Consider the following 24,757-nt stretch of genomic DNA (forward strand, 5'->3'; position numbering starts at 1 on the left):
GAAGGTCACAGACTAGTCCTCATTATACCACAAAACCGCTGTAATCATTTATAGAAAAATATAGTACTAATAACTGTTATAAATAGGATATCTTTTTAGAATATCTTTTCAGAGATTAAATATAATATATAGAGAATAAATTTAAAAAACAAGCAAAAATAAAAACTCAGTAGCGACTGACTGGCATCCATGTCCATATTAATGCCACGGCAAAAGCAGTATTTGCTATAACCCCTTTCTCTATAGGTATTCATAAAGTTTATTGGTTTTAACAGGCAAACAATAGTTTTTATTCCAAATAGTAAGTAAGCTTCTTAAAAAAAGGCATATTTCCTCATAATCTGTACTGAATTGGACAACAATGGAGGTGTAGTAGTCTTTGATGATCATGTACCTTTGGAGTTCTTAAAATGCTGTCGACGGCCTTTACTTGTTCTTGTTTTACTAGACTTTTCTAGCTCTTTTATGTTAGGCCGGGTTAGAGAAAGACTGTGGCAAATTTCATTGCACTCTTTATGTTGAAGACTGAAGAACATGTATATCCCATCATTTCCAAAATTTAGACAGGTGGCTCCTGGTGTATCTCTAACTGAATGGATCTGTGGATCAGTGAGGTAAATAAGTGCTTCTCCTTTATCACTTCCCGTCACCCAACCTGTAAAAGTAAATGAATTTGTATCATTTAGGGACATTATCTAAGGATTGTTGTTTGGCAGTAAGGGTTATTTATTTACGTGCAAAACAGGGGTCTGCAGCTCAAATGCTGTTTTGTGAATCGTATGTATTTTTACTAGAAGGCACACATTTTTACAGAGAGATACCTGAATTTGCAGACCACAATCCAACAAAATTACTTTTTCTGTTGCACAACATTATTTACATAAGCCTCAAAGAGGGGAGGAAGATACATTTAGGAGGGCTGTTCCCTGTTTAGTGGTTGGCAGCAGAGCATTTCTCTCCTCACAGAAGGACTTTTCACATGCAGGAGGTGGAAACCAGACATCAGCTTTCAATGGGATGCTATTTGCACATTCCAGGCCCACTTTATTAGTAAGCACATTTCTAAGCACTTTGAAAAATGTAATGGTAACCTTCAAACACACAACAGTTACACAAGTAAGAAAGACACAGCAGTTTTACAGGGGCAGTTCCAAAAACTGGGATGTGGATGTACTCCTTGTTAGGTGAGACACAATTAAGCACATTTACAGACTTCATAAAGTAAAGGTTGGTTTGGCAAGCACTCCTGTTCCAATGAAAAAGTACTTATTATTTATTTTTTGTGAATTTTGTATTTTGTATGTATGAAAAATGGCATATTTCTGTGCCCTGTTTGCCTGAGAAGTGTTTGTAAAATAGCAAGCTCTGTTTGCTAAAAGCATGACCTCCATACACCTACCCTGTCACACCTATACAGGCCATAATATAAGTTCTAAATAGTTTTGATCCTAGTTAAAAATAAAACCATATTACTCCTCTAAAATTAATAAAAATGTGAAGCTCACACTGAATACTGTAACGTTCTGGAGTAAGGGGCCCTGTGAAATTGACGTGGGCAGTTTCTACTATATAATGCTAAAACACTATCTACATGCATAATCTGTATATGTTGGACCAGAAAATACAAACATAAAAGTTTCATAACTTACCCTGTAAATCCACCACAATATCGGAGAAATTTGAAAATTCGTATGCAAAATGTCCAAAAGCCAACCCGTACTTAGTAGCTTCATACTGCATTCTCACTGTTTTGGTGTTATTGGTAAGTTTTACAAACTCTCCGAGTATGTAAGGCTCCACACTCACACATCCCTTAATGCTTCTGTCTTCCGTAATCTGAAGCAGTAGAATAAGTGACAATAAAAACACATTAGACATACAGTCAGATTTGTATCTAAAAAATAGCTATATTTTAAAATCCTACATTTGTGGGATACACAACTGATAAACTGCCTTCAAGTCCCTTATACTGAAAAATCACAATAACTATATGGTAATATGCTATTACTTCAAGTGTGTGGTATTGCAATAAGTAGCTATTTACCCTGATGCCAGCACTTTGGTCTACCAGTCACTACTGGTATTGCTGGAAATATTAACAAATAAATTTCCCACAAACTGACATTATTATATTGGTGTCTATGAAAGGGCAAGCAAAATGTCAGCTATTATATTAGTAGATGAAAATATGCAAATTAGTGTTATCTTTCCAGAGTAGCATTTTTAATGCATTATAGTTAAATGATATTATATTATTATTATTCGGTGGTAGTCACTTCAACGGCATTGATATGCCCGACACACTTTAGACTGGCTTAATAATAACGATGAGGATAAAAGCAATAAGGTGAAAATATCCAATTGCCATATAATAGACTTTTAGTATATCTGGCATATCTACAGTCAGAAGTGACGTCACTTGTAATAGTCTGACTGAAAACGCAGCTTTTAAAGCGGCAATGGCCAGACCCACTGCCTGCTTTACATTATACAGGCAGTCAGTCCAGCCACTGCTGCTTTAAAAGCGCTGTTTTCAGTCAGGCTATTACAAGTGACGTCACTTCTGATTGTAGATATTCGGTAACGTCGCTTTTAACATGTGGAGGTTATTAAAACTGCCGGATACACTGCAAGTCTATTATATGGTAAGTGGATATTTTCACCTTATCGCTTTTATCCTCCTTATTATTTAGCCGGTCTAAAGTGTTTCGGGCATATTAGTGCCGTATATCAGTACCACACCATTATTGTTTAGCTTATGCTATCCAGAAATTACCTGCCTAATGTTATATATGTGAAAGTAAGCACTATCAGGTTGATTTTTAGCTCAGGAATTCTACTGGAAGAAAGTTTGGGCTTGCAACATATAGTATTGCGGAAAATCAAATCAAGCACAGCTAATTTAGAGGCTACAATCCCATTCCTAACATCTGAAAGTTCAGCACATTGCTTGCAAAATACTTTCTCACTGAATGTGAATACTAATTTTAATTAACGAATATGCAGTGCAGCTGTTAGTAACATAACTACCTATACGCCACCTAGTGGACTACTACACTATTAGACCCAGATCATTTATTGCCAACAGTCAGGGGCATTTCAACCCCGAAAGCTGCTTCAAGTGCCTTCCCACCTACACTCACTTTAGATTTACTGAATAATATACATTCTTTCTGACCATCTCCTGACACAGCCAGAATGCAGGATCATCACTTTCTGTGCACTTTCTCTTTCACTTACTGAGTGTGGTGGGAGACCGGACTAAACCACACCACACTGTCACCAAACACCAAGATTATACATACCACCCAGCATAAAATAAAAATAAATTCCTGCTGCATGGCAGAGATGCCACCACCTCTAATAAACTGATCAAAACAATTTGTACCATTTGCCATTATATTCTGCTCTGTCACACCATATCCACCCATTATGCCTTGTTGCATTCTCTATAGCGTACTATACAGATTGTCTACAAAGGGTGAGTTATATCCCTTGCTTACTGTGACACTTACCAAAAGAACAGCAGAGGGGATGTAAAATATCTGAGTGGGTATATTCAACTCATACAGTCTTTTGTTGAATTCTGTCACGTAATATTGAGCAGTCATCTGACGTTCAACGTCAATGAAATGGTACAGCAGCTCCTTGTGCTTTTTGTATGCTTTCCCAACATACCTACAAAAGGAACACATAGGGGTATATTTACTAAACGGCAAGTTTGAAAAAGTGGGGATGTTGCCTATAGCAACCAATCAGATTCTAGGTTTCATTTATTTAGTACCTTCTACAAAATGACAGCTAGAATCTGATTGGTTGCTATAGGCAACATCCCCACTTTTTCAAACCCGCAGCTTAGTAAATCTAGCCCATAGAGAGGTTAGACATACTGATATACTAATTCTACAGTATCACATTCACCATAGTTGAAACATGTAGGACCTGATTCATTAAGGAAAGTAAAGCAAAATTAGGATTACATTTTCTCTTGGTCAAACCATGGTACAATGCAAGGGGTGCAAATTAGTTTAATTTTTTGCACATAAGTTAAATACTGGCTGTTTTTTCATGTAGCACACACATACTTGATAACATTATTTTTACACTGAAATTCAAAGGTGATCTAGGGCATGCCCTATCCTAACTATAAATCTGTCTCCACATTTTAAATTTACCTCCCCCTTCAATGCAGCATGGTTTTGCCAAGGTGCAAAGTTACTTATTTTTTTGCTTTACTTTCCTTAACAAATCAGATCCGTACTGTAAAAAACTCTCAATATCTGTTAATATGTTGAGATTGTGGAGTGGCTAAATAATAATAGAGTATGTTCAATGGTTGATGTGATCTTCTGGGATACAGTTCACTATGTTTGCATCAAGTGCATCATGTACTATGTGCAAATAACTGTAAGCTATCGATTGTAAAATGTTCTTGGAAACGGTATTCAGATGTTTTATTAGCAAATAAAAAGTCGGAGTAGAAAATACCTTCCCAGAGTCTCATCCTGGTGCAGAAAGTAGATCCAGAAAGCTTTTCTTTGTTTCCCCTCATTTTTAACATCCACATCCTCCCCAAAGTGCACAACTGTTTCCTGGGCAGTCCAAAGCTCTGATTGTTTGGAAAATTTCAGAAGCAGAGCATCTACATACAATGCACAGATGTGACAATTCAGATAGAGCATGCATGTCTGGCACAATAGTCACATGAAAAGTATCATCTGGCAGCCATGTTATTTTATAACATACATTAATATAATACACACAAATCCATTAATTATCAAATAATTGTTGTTAAATGCTACTTCCCTTAAAGCAGTTACTAAAGCCATGCTTATCAAATCTGCTTGTTTGGAGGAGAATTCAATTACGATGTATAAGGTGAATTTGTATCAAATGTCAGCAGAAATTAATACCATATATATACATATGATTTTATTATCAGTTTGGCAATATGTATTCAGCGAGGACCTGTCACCTACATAGTGCTTCATACTGTATTTAGCAGCAATCCACCCACAGAAACAGGGCTTCTCCGTGAGCCCATTTGCCTGTGAGAGAGCATTAATTCCAATATGCTCTTTATGCACTATACGGTCTCCTAGACTCACTTCCTCCAGCTTGCAAAGCCGAAGAGTCATGATGTATAGAGCACGTTGGCCTAATAGCGAGAATAGTGCAGTCTGATAACTCAACTAGGTAACCGAGTTGGTCTGCCAGCATAGACAGCACACTCCCAGTTTCATCTAAACTTTGCAGCTCTGATGTGCAAAGAGATTAGCACGAGTGCACTGAATTTAATACTCCCCTGGGCAAAGGGGGTCACATAGAACCCCACATTTTTTTATATATATATTTATTGAAATTGATAATAAATGCAGTATAATACATACACTGAAACAATTAATATATTTAGTGCATATGAAGGTGTGGTGTAGATTAATGATCGAGTGTTTGCTCTAACAGGGGGAAAGTATGAGAAGACTGGGAAACAGGGTGTGAGGGAATTAACGATAAAAAGGTGGAAAACATAAAAGACGGGGTGGATAAGTGAGTGATCCAGGAAAGGCCACCAATACCAGAGTATAAAACACACAATGGGCTTACATGTGCTGTTACGTTGAGAATGTTAGTCTCAGGTGATGGTGGGTATCCCAAGGTTTACAGGTTATGGTGAATCATTTCACAGAGTTGTTGATAAAACATGACATGTACCCCTTGAGGTAGATGTAATGCTTGCTAAGATGGTGCTTGATGGGAGGCCGAAGGGATATGGGATAAGGACCGGGAGGACGAAGAATTTGGCAGTAGAATACTATCCACTTCTAACAGTTAGAATTATAGGGCTGATTCAGAATGCATCATACGCCAATTTGAGTAGTATATCTTTTGTGAAATTGCTCTTTCCACGTCCAGAAAGTAGGCACATGCATATGCTCCTATGCGGGCTTTTTCTTCCTGGTACTTACACCCGTCTGTGCCTGGAGAGATGCAAAAGTGATAACCAAGTGGCTCGGGGATCAAAACATCGCAATTTTGGGTCCATGGCCATGAAACTCCACAGACATTAATCCCATTGAGAACTTGTGGTCAATCCTCAAGAGGTTGGTAGACAAACAAAAACCCACATATTTTGACAAACTCCAAGCATTGATTAGGTAAGAATAGGTGGCCATCAGTCAGTATGTGGCCCAGAACTTGATTGACAACATGCCAGGGCGAATTGCAGAGGTATTCAAAAAGAAGGGTCAACACTGCAAATATTGACTCTTTGCATAAACTTTTATGTAATCGTCAATAAAAGCCTTTGACACTTATGACATGCTTGTCATTTTACTTCAGTATACCATAGCAACATCTGACAAAATGTCTAAAAACACTGAAGCAGCAAACTGTGAAAACCAATATTTGCGTCAGTCTCAAAACTTTTGGCCATGACTGTATAGTGTCCATGTTCGGGGAGTGACCTAGGCGGGGAAGGGGAGTTTTGTTGTAGGCAATTTACAGTAGGGGCGCCAAACTTGTTCACATGCAGCCATGTCCAAATCAAGCTCTACGGCCATCAGAGTAACCTGTTTTTATGCTGAATCTCTTGTCCCAGCTCTGGGGCTATGACTACAAGCACCAGCATACCCATGGCAAAAAAAATCATCCCACAGATAGCTGTAAAAAAATGTTCTTTTCTTCTTTCTTGAAGAAGACAAATAATCCTTAGGGTACTGCTTGGCAAAATAAAACACGTAAAACACCTATGGAACACGTAGCGGAGAATGAAATTTTGAAAGACGCAAGGTCTATTTTGCAAGCTAGGGGGCATCGTCAATCGTTAAAGCCTTTTGCTTACTTTTTAAATATACTTTACATGCGTATTAACATTGTGGCAATGGGTATGTTTCCATAATTATTGGTGTTGTATTGCACTCTGTTGTGTTTTCGGAATCCTATTTGTTCCATTTTTGTGTACGTTACTGTGTTTAAATGCAGCGATAAGCTAAAATGTTAGTAAAATTGAGTGTAACAAAAGCTACATGCTAAGTATTACTTAAGTAACTATATTGGAGAGACAGTAGGTGGCACTATATCTTAAGTTGTCACTGTAGTTTCTCTTTTTTGCGATACTGTACTCTTTTCCATCTCTTGTACTAAAATTCTCCATGTTCTTGTGATTTTATACCTGTATTGGTCACAGTAAAGTTTTCCAACAATCTTTCCCGGTTTGCTGATGCTTGAACACAGAGGCATAATCTGCAACACTTCACATGATCTATTTGTGAGTAAATTTAGTAATGATTTCTTGGACCTCACTGCTGTACATTTAACTGTGCAATGTTATAATAAGTACAATGACTTTTAATATTGTTCTCTGCCGTCAAACTCTCAGAGCAGATTGCAGAGCTCAGGGGTGATCTCAAAATATATTTAGTAAAATACAAAATAGTGGAACTTTGAGGGGTAAATTTGTGTACGTGTGTGTTAGAGTTTACCAATATATAACTTCTTTGGAGAGACTTGGAGACTGATGAATACTGTGCACATATTAGAGATGAGCGGGCTCGGATATCTGAAATCCGAGCCCACCCGAACGTTGCCGATCCGAGACAGATCCGGGTATTCCCGCCAATTGCAAAACTGAAACCGAGGCTCTGATATCCCGCTGTCGGATCTCGCGATACTCGTATTCTATAAATTCCCCGCTAGCCGCCGCCATCTTCACTCGGGCATTGATCAGGGTAGAGGGAGGGTGTGTTAGGTGGTCCTCTGTCCTGCTATATCTCGTGCTGTGCTATACTGTGCTGTGCTGTGTCGTGACCTTCTAAGGGCATTGTTATTTCCCCATTATTCCCAAGTTATAAAAAAAATTAAAAAAATAATTATAAAAAAAAGAAATATAAAAAAAATATCCAAAAACAATCCTGCAGTATAAGCCCATTGGTACTGCAATATTACAAAGTTCACTGATTCTGCAGTATAAGTCCATTGGTACTGCTATATTACAAAGTTCACTGATTCAGCAGTATAAGTCCAGTTGGACTAAAAACAATATTGTGAGGTGTTCAGAATAGACTGGGAATTAGTGGAAATGATTGTTATTGAATGTTATTGAGGTTAATAATAGCGTAGGAGTGAAAATAAACCAAAAAACTTGATTTTAACACTTTTTATGTTTTTTTCAAAATAAATCCGAATCCAAAACCTTAAATCCGAACCAAAACCTTTCGTCAGGTGTTTTGCGAAACAAATCCGAACCCAAAACCTCAAGCAAATCCGAATCCAAAACACGAGACACCAAAAGTGGCCGGTGCACATCCCTAGCACATATACATTTCCCCCTGCGCTTCATGTTATGCAATGTTTCTTTCCTAGCCTTGAACTTTCTTCAGATTGGCTCTAACTCCGTTTTGTTTGCATTCATCAACAAATGTGCCTTTTTCACTTTTTCGCAAATTTTATATATATATTTTACATAAATTTACAACACGTTTTAGATATATTTTATATAAATATAAAACACTTATTTAAAAATTAAACCAAAGCAAACAAAGAAACATAATCTAACACCCACTTGTATACTGGACCACAGAACACTGAGAGGTTAAGGTACCACCATTGCAGACATGCCCTAGATGTCTGTTCTCCCAAAAACAACTTAAACCCTGCAGGCTGTAGATTTTGTCCTTTCTGGTATGCTCAACACAAACACAAATATTGGCTTTCCACACAAATAAATGTCTCCAAAATTTTGAAATTTGAGAGGTCCGTTTACAATATTTAATTAGTAACCCAAGGTACAGATGTAGATTTTTTAAAATATATATTTTTTAAACAGGTAGCATTTCTCAATTTGTAACTTTTCACTGCGTACATGGCTACTAAAGGGCAGTGATCCTGGCTGGACAATTGCAGATAATCATTAATGTATTTCTACCCAGGGGTCTTGACACTGCAAAATTTGTCTTTTCAATAGTTATCCAGAAAATACTGAAAGCAGCTGTTACTTTTTAAAATGTAAATATAAGATAAAAGGGGTTCCTTTTAAAAATGTTGTAGAGTACTAAGGATTAGATTATAGTAAATTTAACTTGAAAAAAGTTGTATCCTGCAACTCACCAAATGACAAAATAACTTCTGTGAGTTATGTATGTAGTCAGACAACTTTATATATGCAACAAAAAAACAGCAGTCTCTGCCTGTAAAACTTTAAAACAAAAACGGACAATCACGTTTCACAAGATAAATGCTCTATAAAACATAACAGTACACTTGGAGGCATCATTGGAAAAACATTAAAACGTTTGGAAGTTATATATACAAAACTGTAAAAATATAATTATTTTGCAGTAAAATGTGCAGAAATATAAATACACATGCATACTACACAATTTTAAGATGATTAACTAATATCATGTAAACATAAAAATATCATATTACATCATATACAAATATAAACTTACTGTATGTTTTATGTGAAAGCTCGAAGCTAAATACTCCTGTATCTTTCAGTCTGTTCAAGAGCCATTCATGACTTACACCTGTAAGAAGTTTTTCATAATCGGTGACATCTAGTGAACAAGCTTGGCGTATCTGCTCTGTACTTCCAGCTTGTAGAATAACAAAGGAGTTCACACTTGAATTTAGTGAATTTGAGTTTGAATGTGATCCAGAAAGACTAAGACTTCTTGAAAATTGACTTATTTTGCTCCACGAGCTGGATCCACTGCTGCTACTCAAGCCCAGACTCCATTTATCCTCTCCTTCTTCTGTGCTTTCACATGGCTCATCAATGCTCCCTGCCATTGCCTTGCTATTTCCAGAAGAAGTTAATGAATTTGCCCTTCTGTTTTGCTTTTCTAGAGAACTTTTGCCAGTTGAACTGTCAACAGACCATTGTTGGTTAAGGAACTGCTTTTCCACACTGTCAAATGACTTGCCTTCAGAATAGGAGCCAGAAGTATTATGGCTGATCGCAGGTGTGGATGGAGCTGGATGTGTAGACTGAGGAATTTCAATAAGTCCTGCAACATTAGCAGATGGACCAGGATTTATCATCATATGCCCATGTTCTTTGCTGTCTACATCATCTGTGGTATCTTTGGTTTCACCTTCTACGTCAATTCCATACAATAACCTTTGTCCTGCAATATCAACAGATGGATCTGGACGTATCATTATACTCCCATGTTCTTCGCTGTTTACATCATCTGTAGTATCTTTGGTTTCACCTTCTACGTCAATTCCATACAATAACCTTTGTCCTGCAATATCAACAGATGGATCTGGACATATCATTATACTCCCATGTTCTTCGCTGTTTACATCATCTGTAGTATCTTTGGTTTCACCTTCTACGTCAATTCCATACACTAACCTTTGTACTGCAATATCAGCAGATGGATCTGGATGTATCATCATACTCCTATGTTCTTCGCTGTCTACATCATCTGTAGTATCTTTGGTTTCACCTTCTACGTCAATTTCATGCAGTAACCTTTGTCCTGCAATGCCACCTGATAAACCTGGGGGTATTGGCATTTTCTCATGTACTACAAGGGGTGCATCATCTATACTATCAACTGTTTCACCTTCTAAATCATTTCCATAACTTCTAATAAAATCACCATTAAAAGCATGTGGTTTTCCTGATTCTGTACTTGGTTTATTGTCAGTGGTACATTCTGTCTCGACAAAAGGGTCAACAACCACAAAAGATTCATAATCTGAACAGTGATTTGTCTCCATATCACAGGACACAGTAGACACCAAGTTACCTGTAGCTGATATTTCTGAAGGTTTACTTACAGTATTCCCAAAAACAGAATATGAATGGCTTGAATCATTTGACAAGAGTTCTTCAGTTGGTTTCTTAATAAATGGAGGATAGTTCAATTGGTGATCAGAGATCTTGCCTTCTTGAACAGAGAGACTCTGCATAGGTATTTCAATAACATCATTTGTTTCTGAACAGACAATCTCACCTATGTTAACTAAAGAGGGAGGACTCTGTACTTTACTACTGTCTTCATTGCTTATGTGAGGCTCACTTTCATTATGTTCAGGAATACATTCCCAGCTAAAAGAGGCATTTGACAAGCTGGAGCTGTGACTGCTAAGTGACCTTAAATTTTTTCTACTGTCCTCATCAACAGAGTGGCTCACTGCATCGGAACGTACAAACTTTCTTCTCCTGGCTGATTTCTCACTTGATCGATCACCATCTGTTTCAATCGGTGTGTTGTCTACTGTACTGATAGTATCAATAGTCTTCAATGCGGTGATACAAGCTCCCGATTTTACTCCAATGTCCATTGTGACATGGTTCCTGCAGTTCCTATCAAACACTTCACACACAGAGTTGTGATGCTGAGAATACATGTCCAGCAATTTATTAAAACTGATTTTTCCGACAAAAACATTTTTTTTCACGCAATCTCTGTAGCTGCCGGGCACATAAGAACGGTCATCTGAGTTTTGGAATGGCTGCACTTGAAGAAGTTCTTTAATGGAGCTTACAAGAGACATAATATAATTGGCCAGGTCTCCTTTGTCAAGTTTGTCTGGTAACGTATTATAATTTGCCAGTTTCTCCATGGCTTTGCTATAAATCTCATTCACATCTTCATTTTCGGCAGCCTCACTGTTAAGCCACTTGTGCACATTTGCAAGACAAAAGGCTGCCTTGACAAAGCTGTAAAGCTCCTGCTTACTTGTCACGTGGTCTCCTCTTTTCTTGGTAAGGAGGCCAATCTCAAATGATTCTTTAGCTTCAGAAAGATAGTAAGATCTCTTATCCACTGGACAGTCTTTTGACAAGCTATATGATAACAAACATGTGCCACGGATGTTCTGGAGAATGAACAAAAACACAAAATAACATGTTACTAATCATCGATCTTCACAATGGCCAATTTAACATTAGTTGATCCAGGGTAAAGATCCCATTTTGAGTCCCATTTCCATTTCAGAACACAAGGGGCATACTTCAACTGTATCAAGACAAAGGTTTCTTACATTTGAAATGTGGTAATAAAAGATAAGTATCAGATTTTTTAATTGAAAACAAGATATGTGTTTTCCATAAATGGAATTTTTGGAATAGGGAGGACAATATTACAAAGAAAGTGACATACAATATTTAAAGCACATTTGTTATGAGAATATGACGGGTGGTAACTACGTAGATGGCAGTAACTATAAAAGGTTAACCTAAACAGTAGCATTATGTAATATAAAATTGATCTTATTAGGCGCTTCACTAAGGTATGCTGCTGTGTGTGTACTTAAGAATTTCCACAAAAATTCATATAATACATAAATACTGAAAACAAAATGGTACATACACTTGCGCACCCGTTTTTGGAGCTTCCATATGTAAGCATATACCCAAAGGGGCAGAAATAAGGAAGAATCACGGGTGCATAGCTGGAATTGGCTGTTTCAACATCATTCACTGAGAACCATTTCACATTATACAGTGGTGGTGGACTCTTTTCTCATTTGGTGTCAAACGTTATTATGCCATGTTTTTCTTCAATTTGTGTTTTTTTATGTATTCATGCATTCCACGTGATGATGTGATCGAGAGAGAATATCCCTCTATGAATAAGGGATCATTTATATGATTTCCTTATAGACAAAAACGGGAGCGCAAGTGTATGTACGATTTTGTTTTCACTAAACAGTAGCAAGACAGAGGAGTTTTCTTCAACTGCAATACATTTTAATTAGAAATAAATTCCAAATGTAAATGCTTGCTGGAGGAATATAGATATATAATATTGTGGCAAAGAGTGCATTCCCCATGACAGTTCAGGGTGAAAGGAGTGAGTGACAGGGTATAATGTGGGGAGACAGCCTTACACAGACATACACAAAGTGTAGAGTGGAAGTCCTATGATTATTGGGTGATAAGACTTGTGCTTGGATGGAAGTTAGGTATTTAAATGTGTGCATTTGTTGGAGGCGGGTGACTGATGCCTAACTAGTGGGTCAGTGACTAGTGTTACTGTGTTAGTGAGTGGAAAGGTTGCAAATTTGTTTGTCTTTTACAGAAAAAGAGAAAAGGTCATATGTTCTGCTGATCTGACAAAATAAAGGAACAATAGTGAACCAACTGAGCTGTGTACTATCAACTTCCTGGTGTCCTTATTAATATGTATGTATGTATGTATATATATATATATATATATATACACACACACATACATATATATATACCATGATTTGTAATGTGTTAAAAGTGAACCTTTATTAAAATAGCAGGTTTTGAAATATGAAGTCCCCATAGGACAGTCCAGTTATATCCTGCTGTTAGGTCTTATCATAGCAATACAACATCTCTTCTCTCGCTGCAATTTAAAGATAAAACTGCTTTGCCATGATAGTGTGGGAGCATATGCGCATGTATTAATTGGCTTGATGGTTCACGTATGCGCAGTGGAACTGTAAAATGTTTTTCTTTTAATATATTTAAATAATATATTTAAATAATGGAACAATACTTTATTTAAATAATAAAGATTTTTTCTTGTACTGACCAATGGCTACCGCCATACTGAATGGCGATAGCAATAGGAGGGCAGTGACCCCTGCAAATGTATTATTTGTTTTTTTTTTATTTCTGAGAATTCAGTCCTAATGCATTTGAATTAGCAGGAAACTACTCTGAATAGCTTCTTCTGACTGTTTTACATTAGTTGGCATCCAAAAAGAAGCAGAAGGTGGTTTTTACAGACTGAAAAAAATGTCATGCTACATAAGTGTTCGGGATCTCTGCTTTAAAATATGCAACACTTCCCCTAATATAATTAACTTTAAACCACATACAATCCCCTATAGTATACATACATAACAAATCCCTTTCAAACTCAGAAAGAGGAACAAGCAAATAAACTAACTATTGGTTTGTGCAATTGACACAACTTAGAGTTATAAAAAAGTAACATAAAACTGTTTATTGAAACACATAACCAGGTCAAGGATAGATACCAAATTGGTGAGTACAAAGAGGGGTGTATACAGACTGAAGGTTGCAGCCAGTTTACAAGCTTCTGCTGCTGACAGTAATCTGTGCTCAAACTCTTCCAATAAAGTCTGTCAATAAAAACAAAGTAATATTGTTAGAGCGGCACAACATCTTGGTAGCAGAAAAATGTTAGAAAATGTATAGTATTATATAACAGGTGGTAACATAAAAAATAAAAAACAAGCTAAGTATAAAGCAACATTCACTATAAATAGCATTGCTTATATGAAAACTATACGGGGGCTATGCTGTAAAAGAGAAGATATGGGCATTTTGTCTTATCTTTTCTATATGATTCTTTTACATATTCTATAACATTATGTAATCATTTTCTGCCACTCCTACTTATTATACCAATAAGTAAAACGTGGATTTGGTTTATGTAACGCCATGATAAAACATCACTTTTATATAAAACATAAAATGTATGTTTATTACATATATTTTCCACTGAAACAGAAAACTCCATATTAAAAGTAGGAAATGAGCCTTTCTTTTGAGAGATAGCACACCCAAAAAATCTTTTTAAAGTAATAAATAGAAGACAAAAAGGATATTTTACACCCTAAAAATATACTTTTTAATAGATTATCATGTAAAAGATTGTTTCATCAAATACATTTTTCACAAATGTACAGATGTCCCCATTATTAAGACTATTCTCCTATATCCAACTGAAATTCAAATCTTTAAGGAATATTGCGGCCCAGGATTTCAGTGCTGTCCTGAATATCTATCTGGATAAGTCTGCTTCTGGGATCGCCCAACCTCCTCTGTGATTCCTGAAGATTTAAAAAACCTCTCACTTCTACTCTCCTGTCCACAAATCTTACTACGGGATAGATATGATCCTGCTCAGCCATGACTTGAAATCTAAATCTAAACCTGAAATCAGAGCAGGTTGATCCTCTAATCTGGTCCAATCATGCACCAATTTCTATTGACTTGATTAATCTGATTACTCGCCCCCGTCCTCTAACTTGGCATCTTAACGACTTACTCCTACACAACAATGAAATGGTTGCCCAACTTAAGACTCTCATCAAGGTATATTTTGACCTTAATGATATCCCCGTCCATCCTTTGGATGGCCAATAAGCAGTCTTGAGGAGACCCTGATCAATATGGCTACCCGTAAGAAAAAGTAGAACCTAAAATCAATGTGTTGTCCATTACATTGCAGAATCTTAAACCTAAACATACTCCTATAGATTATAAGCTTGCGAGGCAGGGCCTTCTTACCTCTCTGTCTGAACTACCCAGTATTGTTTATTACGAATTGTAAAGCGCGACAGAATTTGCTGGCACTATATTAAAAAATGCCTTACTGCTCTGAACAAGAGTAAATCTGAACTTGAACTCCTCCTCTCTAAACAAACTGCTAAGCGTCCGAAATGGGTAAACCAAGCTTTTATGAGAAGGTGGACAAGGCAGATAGAATTCTCACATCAAGATTGAGATAGTAGCAGGCACACAAAAATATAATATCCATTTAACATTCAAAGCAAAGAAGCAGTGAAAAGATAAATTATTGCTTATTCGCAAACAATATTCTAAAATTGACTGGACAGATTTGTTGGTACCATTTAGAAACAATTATAAATAATTGAATTATAGTAATATTTCTAACTAATTGCTTTCTTGAATTAGCATCAAACATGTCTTCAATCTTCTAGTAGTCACTCTGCTCTTTGGTATCACTGAGCAAGGACAAGAGAAAGCAAAGAAAATAGTTGTCTGTGGACATCAGAAAACAAATTATAGACAAGCATGATAAAGGTGAAGGCTTTAAAACCATCTCCAAGCAGCTTGATGTTCCTGTTATATATACAACTATTATTAAGAAGTTTAAAGTCCATGGGACTGTAGCCAACCACCCGGGACACGGCCGTAAGAGGAAAATCGACCCCTGGTTTAAACAGTAGGATACTGAGAATGATAGGAAAAAAGCTATAAGCTGAATTCCACGGTAAAGGTACTTTAGTATCTGATCGCACCAGCCAACGCTTTTTGAACGACAAAGAAAAATCCCTCAGCATCACTACTGTGAGCCAACTTGTACATAAAAATGCAGAATTCTCAGCTTTTTTGAACGACAGTGGGCTCCATAGAATAAGACCCAGGAGGACTCCATTTTTAAAAGAACAACATAAAAAAGCCAGACTGGAATTTGCTAAAATGCATATTGACAAGACACAATGCTTCTGGGAGAATGTCCTTTGGACAGATGAGTCAAAACTGAAGCTTTTTTGCGAGTCACATCAGCTCTATGTCTACAGATGAAATGAAGCTTTCAAAGGAAAGAACATCATACCTACTGTGACACAAGGAGCTGACTCGTTATGTCGTTGGGGCAGCTTTGCTGCGTCTGTCACAGGGTCTCATTGAAAGCTACAGAAATTGCTTTATTGCAGTTATTACTGCTAAAGGTTGTGCAACAAGACATTAGGTTAAGGGTCCCCTCATTTCTGTCCATGCCATTTTCATTTGTTTAATTATTTAAAATATTGTGTTGAATCAAAACTCAAATGCAAAGTATAATTTCTATTAAATGTAGAATAAACAATGATGGATGTTAAGTACTTTAGCCAGTTTTAAGCTATTTCAGAGAAGTATATGGGTTCTTCTTTTTTTCGTGAAATGGTAAACAAATGGTAAACAAGTTTGTCCACTTCTGTATAGGCCAAACTCCTGGGCAATAGATTAAATAAAATCCTCCCCTCCCTGATACATTACGATCCAGTGGGCTTCATCCCTGGGTGTCAGGCGAGGGACAACACCAGCGTGAGCTATAGACTTCATCCATATACTTATCATAAACTCCAGGAGGTCTCCTACTACTATTCTCACACTCAACACTGAAAAAGCATTTGACAGAATCTCCTGGAGTTTCATGCAACAAACTCTGAAGTCTTTTGGCATCACTGGCAACTTTCTTAATGACATCCTATCTCTTTATAATGCCACCTCAGTTAATCCTAACTAATGGTATCCCATCTGATAATGTGTCAATCCATAATAACACCAGACAGGTTTTCCTGCTATCCCCCCGGTGAGTGAACTACTTGTGTCACACATTAGATCTAATCACAATATTCAGTGGGTGCATAGGGGGGGACATCGATTCCAAGATTACTTTATTTGCAGACAATATTCTACTCTCATTGTCCCAGCCGAAAATCTCCCTGCCCAACCTATACAAAATCATGCAAAACATCCTTTTCAACCCTCCATTTCCAACCTGCTTTTCTCCCCTTTCTTTTGTTACTTAAACCTGATCATAATCACTTCTCTCTTGTAATCTTATTGCCCAGTTATCTTTTACTATGTTTGTTTTTGTTATATACTGGTTTGCAGTCTCAATTTTTGTTCCATTTATCTGTTATACTAATGTATGTATTTTATGCTTGACCATTCAAAAGAAAGAATTATAAAAAAAAAATACAATTATGGATGACAGTACAGTAAAGTAAGATAAGTAAGATAACTCATATGGAGTTATCACCTAATCCTCTTTCATTCATTTCCTGAGAGCAGAAGGTAGCTTATACTCCATAGAAAAGAGCCGACACCCTTTTTTTTTTACCTTATATACCTTAACGTTTAGAAAACAAAACAAATGTTATCAACAACAAAAAAAGAAACAGAAACATTGGACAGCACATTTAGGGACTGATTCAATTTGGCCATTTTAGTATAGGAATAACGCGGCGCTAATTGTATTACCGGTAATTTTAACCTGGATATTTGCTTGTGGCCCCACAAAATTACCGTACTAACGGTTATACTGTGCACTTTTACCATAGTAAAGGTAATAATGCACAGGTGCGGGTGAATTGAATTGGCCCCTTAGAGTGGAATTAAATCTTCGAAAATGTTTTAAGCTTTAAGGGGCATATTCAATTAGCTTTCGGATTCGCGGTAACGCGCCGGAACAGCCGCGAAACGTAATACACGTTACCGCAATAACGTGGATTTTCGTTCGCAGCCCATAGGGTTGCGTACGAAAATCCGCGTTAATGCGGTACCGTAATACCCGCAAGAACGCGCACTTTTTGCAGTAACGCGCGTTACAGCGAATCTGAAAGCTAATTGAATACCCCCCTAACTGTACAATGAATCCATATGTTTTACGCTTTAACTGTACAATGAATCCATATTTAATGTTTTGGCTTTAAGCCAAAACAAAATAAACCCTAATTTGCACATTAGCATTAATGTGGGGGGTCTTATTTTCATTGTACTCTTATCCATAGTAAGTAAATGTTATAGAGTGCTGCTGAAAAGGTGAATGCACATGTAGTTTTATTTATCAATTTGCTTATAGATATAGAAAACAAATGATAAAGTACAGTATGTGATCGCATTAAGCACAAAGTGATTTTTTGGGCATACTATAATTTTTCATTAATTCCTTTTATTATTTCTTTTTACATATAAGGGGGAATGCAATTAGCTGTGATGTTCTGAGGAACATTGCTAATAGAATTCCCACCACAGTGTCACAAAATAGTGTTGGAATAGAATGGAAAATGTTGAATAGGACCCACAAACGAAAGAACATTTTTTTAAAATGTAAAACCTACCAAGCTGACATGGGTACTTTTTTTGAACCTCTGGTAGTCCTCCTCACTCATAGATATGAAAATGTCTGCTAAAGCCCCAAGAGAAGTTGATATTCCCTTAAAAATAAAGCATACAAAATAAAAAACAAAATTGTTAAAAACAATGAGCAGTAGTTAAGCTGGAACCATTATCACTGTATATGGTAGAATATACAATATATGGACAAAACTATTTGGCCACACCTGTTAATTATTGAATTGAGGTGTTTCAATCAGACCTGATTGCCAGAGGTGTATAAAATCAAGCACCTAGCCATGCAGTCTCCATTTGCAATACAAAATGGGTCGTTTTGAAGATCTCAATGCCCCCTTTTCAATAAGATGGTTCATGAAATTTCATTCCTGCTGGATATTCCACAGTCAGCTGTGATTTTCTTAAAAGCTTCAATTTTCAAATAATATCACTTACAAAACGGGGTCAACGACTGCTAAAGTGCATTTTGCGTAAAACTCGCCAACGCTCTGTAATTTCATAGCTGAAGAGTTCCGAACTTTCACTGGCATTAAGGTAAGCACAAAAACTGTGCAGCGGGAGCTTAATGGAATGGGATTCCATGGCTGAGCAGCCTCACATCACCAACCCCAATGCCAAGTGTCGGATGAAGTGGTGTAAAGCACACTGTCACTGGACGGTGGATCAGTGGAAATGTGTTCTGTGGAGTGACGAATCACGCTTCTCAGTTTGACAGTCAGATGGGTGAGTCTGGGTTTGGCGGATACCGGGAGAACGTTACCTGCCTGACTGCATTATACCAACTGTGAAGTTTGGTGGAGTAGGGATAATGGTATAGAGCTGTTTTTCAGGGTTTGGGCTAGGCCCCTCATCTCCAGTGAAGGGAAATCTTAATGCTTCTGCATACCAAGTCAGTTTGGACAATGCTATGCTTCCAACTTTGTGGCAACAGTTTGTGGAAGGCCCTTTTCTGTTCCAACATGACTTTGCCCCAGTGCACAAAGCAAGGACTACAAAGACATGGTTTGATGAGTTTGGTGTGGAAGAACTTTACTGGCCCCAACAGAGCCCTGACTTCAACCCCATAGAACACCTTTGGGAAGAACTGGAACAGAGCCAGTTCTTCTCGTCCAACATCAGCCTGACCTCATAAATGCTCTACAGAATGAATGGGCACAAATTAAATTACCACAGAAACACTCCAACATCTTGTGGAAAGCCTTCCAAGAAGAGTAGAAGCTGTTATTGCTGCAAAAGGGGGACCAACTCCATATTAAAGTATATGTATTTGAATACCATGTCATTACAGTCCTGTGGGTTTAATGATCAAGCATCCGAATATTTTTGTCCTTATAGTGTATCTTATTGTGTAAATTCTATTGTTGTTATTTATATTGTATACTGAAGTAATCATTTAATTGACCATCAATTTAGTATACAGATAGGAATTTAAACAAATATTATATATAGCTTTCTTCAGCTTTTATATGTTTTGGGCTGATTTTATACAAAATGCGCCTGGTGACCAAATACAGCTCTCTAGAATTACACTTTTTAGTCTTCATTAATAAAAGAAAAATTCTCAGTTAGGCCCTGTTGTTAGTGCCACAAGTCGCACATTCTGTGCAGCTGGATGATCTATAAATGAATAGAAATGTCTTCCCACCCAGTGACCAGCATGGCCAGCTGCTCCGGCCATGTGAAGATGTTATGCTGGTGCTCTGATGACACAGTGTGTGGAAACATGCATTCAAAGCTGCTGTAACGGGGTCTTTACTATCCAACTTCTCTATCTAAATGTAATTTATGGCCCTTTATATGTATGCTGCTGAGAGATTTATAACAAAGATTGTTTTCACTAAACTGAACCCTAGTCTTTACAATTTAGAGAAAGACACCTATGAAAATGTGAAGGAACTCTTAACCTCAATACAAGTGCTCTGTAAAAAGTCAGCACTAACAAAACATTTGCAAACATATAAGTATTTATTCAAAATGGCAGATGACAGTGAACATTAGATGTACACAAGGTTACACACGGGAGGAAATTCAATTGGCCGCGAGATGCCGCTTATGTCTCCGGAACAGTCCGTGGAGACACATTGCGTCAGAGTTTTTAATAAAATCGCTTGTTATCTTCCCTTGGGTCTCATACAAATGCATGGAGAAAATGGGTGGATATTTATTACCATATAGGCCAGCAATGTGCACAGTCGGACCTCAAGGGCCAATTAAATTCCCCCCATATTGTCAAATATCTTTACTCAGTTTGAATGCTACATGATGCCTTTTCATACAAATCCTTTTGTATTTGGGATTTAGGGGCCTTTAAGATGACACTATTGTGGTCAATTTATTAAGAAATGTGTTTCAATCTCAAGCTCTATATGCTTAATACATTTTCACTGCACCATGTTTGAATGGAAAGTAAAGGAAAATAAATAAATATTCAAAAGATATTCTAGTTATTTTTAAAAAAAGAAGTATGACACCCCCTGTTATTATAATTTTGGAGAGATTAATCATTTAGCAGGAATATGCTGAAAATGTTAACATTAACTTCACTATAAAGATTATTTATATTATATGCAAGCCTGTTTACTGTTGGAAATTCAATGAGACCATGGCTTACCAAATATGAAAGATTGGTAATTTCAATCTTGTAAAATATCCATAAATGATTCTAAAAATTATCTTTAATTTAATGCATTCAGTATTATAGATAACATTTTGTGTGCAGAAGACAGGTGATAGGCTAACAACTAAGAATTTTTGGTTCAACTATTAAGATAGTTCATTTATAAAAAGAAATCTAGTGGCAATGAGTAAATGATCTATTTCTGCTGGACAAATTGCTTAGAGCATGGGATGGGTTTTACACTGTCACTGCAAAGGGAAGGATTAGACTTTCCTTGTTTCTCTGCCACATCTTTACCAGACTATAATAATTGATCAATTACTTAAAACAGTAATTAGTGGCCAAGATTATTCAGCAAGCTAAAACTTCCTCATTGCATCTCATTATCAGAGTGGAGAGCAAAGAGCCGTATGATTGCACCAGAGAAAGGCCTGTCATTAAATCATTTGCTTTTGTGTCTCATTGGAAAGCTATCACTTTAGCTCTTAAAAATAAAAGATTACAGAGGTGGAGCGAACACACCAAACTTATTACCCCTTTCTGATGTCATACCATGAAAGCATCATCTACAAAAGCATCAATCACAACGCACTAGAAAAAGATGTAGTAAGATCTACCTTTTTGTCAGGTATGGGGAGTTCAAAGAAGCCAACAAGTGAGGCCCAAATCAGCTCAGCTGCCTCGTACCACATTCCTGCAATCAAAGGAGAAAAAATGTCACATACAATGAATGCAAAGCTGATAACATTTTAATATAGTCTCCAGGGACACTAGGAGCTGAGAGGGTACTGCTAAGCAGGTCATGAGCGATTCTGTCTTAAAGGACATTAGTGCACTAAAATCCAAACATGACATGAGTACTGTATTTGGTTATAGGGTAATTATTTTCTTAATACATTTTCAATAAATGTTAACAGATAAATTTCAGAGAATATGAATAGATAACGAGAACTGCTTAGATTGTACTGTATAGTTTTTTAACAATAGAGACATTTCCTAGGTAGGATAGGATAGTCCCTGAAAAGCACAAGCAAACAACTGTGGGAATATGCAAATGATCATGGCAAGTGTATATACAAATTAATGGGAACTTGGCTTTGCACATCAAAATATTTATCAGGTGTAATTACACTTACCATTTTCATTAAATATACTCCATGCCCTGAGATTTCTGAACACATTGGACCTCAGTCATTAAGGAGAGCAAAGCAAAAAAAGGAATAGCTTTGCACCTTGGCAAAACCATGTTGCACTGAAGGGGGAGGTAAATTTAAAATGTGGAGACAGATTTATAGTTGCGATAAGGCATGTCCTCGATCAACTTTACATTTCAGTGTAAAAATAAAGCTTTGAAGTATATGTGTGCTACATGAAAAAGCAGCCAGTTTTTATCTTATATGCAAAATAATAAACTAATTTGCTTCCCTTGCATTGTAACATGGTTTGTCCAATATCAAATGTACTCCCTTTTTGTCTTAATGACTCAGGCCTATTGTGCAAAGCAATTGATGATTAACTTTAAAACCTAACTTCTCTCCCCCAACTTGTAGAACTGTGAGGACCCACAAAATTTTCTCTATAAATTTTCATTATAGAGGGTCCTAGAAGCACTTATATTGACAAGATTTTAGGCCCCAAGAAGATCAAGCTTTGCAAATATTTTACCAATCTGTAGTCTCTCAAGCAATTCAGTGTGTGGGTAACGGTTTTTGATGAAATTGTATTTAACTCACTGCAGGCAATATAAAGGTGAAAAGCACCATACTTCATTTCAACAAAGAATAAGGCTGCCCCATCAAGGGAATTGGAAAGGCAAATAAAGTATTTTCTAGGGACTTTTATCTATGATAGTACAGTATTAGGGACAATTAGGAGGTAATTTATTAGTGTTCTTTCAATCAAAGACATCCCAAAACTTTTTGTATTGTGAAGGCAGCTTACATAAATCTTTTACACAAAGTTCACAAACCTCTACAGCTTCTGAGATCTGAGTCCTTGAATGATAATTAACTTTACAATGTTCAGAATGGATAGATATATTGAAAGTGTCCTAGGTGATAGAAGGAGTATGAGTTGACAGCCAGCGGATTCCCAAACTGATGGGAAATTTTAGGAAAACACTCAAATAAAAACATATTGTTTCATAATGGCCTGCAATAATGTCCTTTTGAAGAAGAGTTACTGGCCCAGTAATCAAAAGATATCCACCAATAGTTTCAATATTTACAGATGCTTATGAAATCTCAATTCAATGCGGTTCTCCAACGCAAAAGGTGATTCCCATAAAATAGCCCTAGAATCTAGCACTGAGCTGGTGATCTGAAGAGACCAAGAAAAAAATATTGGGAGGACAAAATTGGAATTATAATCCAAAATGCTTTTATCTCATTGGGCCAGAGAGAAGGGTTACTTTTGCACTGCTTTTAATTGATTGAAAGACAGTTATTCTTCCCTTAAAAATAAAACTTACAAAACCAAAAGTGTTAAAAACAATGAAGTAGTTAAATTGGAACCATTATCACTGTTTATGGTAAAATATATCCTACTGCGTAACTTCTAATATTGTTATTTATAATCTATATGTGTTCATGTTAATTTAGTTTACAACTCTCAAGAATTACACTTACAGTTTCATGACTAAAAGAAAAATTCTCAATCAGGCCCTGATGTTAGTGGTCCTGTAATGCCACAAGTCACATATTCTATGAAGCTGGATGATCTATAACTGAATAGAAATGTCTTCCCACCCAATGACCAGAATGGCCAGGTACTTAGTCCGTGTGAAGATGTTATGCTGGTGCTCTAGTGACAGTGTCATCAGCCCCAGAATCTAGCACTGAGCTGGTAATCTGAAGAGACCCAGAAGAAAATATTGGGAGGACGAAGTGGGATTACTAAGCCAAAATGCTTACATTTCATTTAGCCAAAGAGAAAAGAGACCGTGGGACTGCTTTCAATTGAGTGAGTACCTTGGAAATCACTAGTTTTCTACCCGTCATCTCTCACTGGCGGATCCAGGGGGTCGGGCGATCGGGGCAATCACCCCCCCCCCCTAGCAGGGGCTTGCTGCCTGTGGCTGCACACTATGTGCAGGTCCGTTCGGCAGAGACAGGCAGAGCCCTGCCCGGCTGCTCAGAATGTGTTTTAAACACAATCAATGTGACCGGGCAGCATACTCTCCCTCCCTGTCTCTGCCGAACGGACCTGCATATAGTGTGCAGCCGCAGGCAGCCTTAGCTGTCAAAAAGGGGGTGGGGACTAAATCCCCGCCCCCCTAAATCCGCCCCTGTAAAATAATATTCTAGATCCGCCCCTGTCATCTCTGTGGTTCTACGGATCTTATTTTGACAGCTGAAGCTTTAGTGCTCTGGATCAACCTATAAATAAAGGTTTTCCACATGACATCTATGTTTCTCATCAATACTGAGATGCTTCTTAATAACATTCAACTGCATAGGGTCAAATGAAGCAATGGAATATTTTTTAGGGGTGGGGGGGGGGTTTAAGACTTGTTGAACTATAAA

At 37.1% G+C, this 24,757-nt stretch overlaps 1 protein-coding gene across 7 annotated transcripts in view; it reads right to left on the minus strand.

The window, feature by feature from the left end:
* Positions 1 to 243: 243 nt before the first annotated feature.
* Positions 244 to 24,757, minus strand: part of ALPK1 (alpha kinase 1) — a 124,102-nt gene continuing 99,588 nt past the window's right edge. For 5 of the 7 annotated variants that reach the window (XM_075200495.1, XM_075200491.1, XM_075200499.1 and 2 more), the window contains 8 exons: positions 21,851 to 21,927; positions 18,604 to 18,699; positions 13,981 to 14,085; positions 9,450 to 11,838; positions 4,489 to 4,642; positions 3,516 to 3,678; positions 1,650 to 1,836; positions 244 to 655 (listed from right to left, as the gene is read on the minus strand). In XM_075200495.1, coding sequence (XP_075056596.1) covers positions 387 to 655; positions 1,650 to 1,836; positions 3,516 to 3,678; positions 4,489 to 4,642; positions 9,450 to 11,838; positions 13,981 to 14,085; positions 18,604 to 18,699; positions 21,851 to 21,927 — 3,440 coding nt within the window. In that variant the 3' untranslated portion in view covers positions 244 to 386. Of the gene's footprint in view, positions 656 to 1,649; positions 1,837 to 3,515; positions 3,679 to 4,488; positions 4,643 to 9,449; positions 11,839 to 13,980; positions 14,086 to 18,603; positions 18,700 to 21,850; positions 21,928 to 23,202; positions 23,443 to 24,757 lie in introns of those variants that run through there. The other 2 variants (XM_075200514.1, XM_075200509.1) reach the window with 2 other exon arrangements.

Source organism: Mixophyes fleayi, chromosome 1 (genome assembly GCF_038048845.1).
Source record: "Mixophyes fleayi isolate aMixFle1 chromosome 1, aMixFle1.hap1, whole genome shotgun sequence".
Classification (NCBI taxonomy): domain Eukaryota; kingdom Metazoa; phylum Chordata; class Amphibia; order Anura; family Limnodynastidae; genus Mixophyes; species Mixophyes fleayi.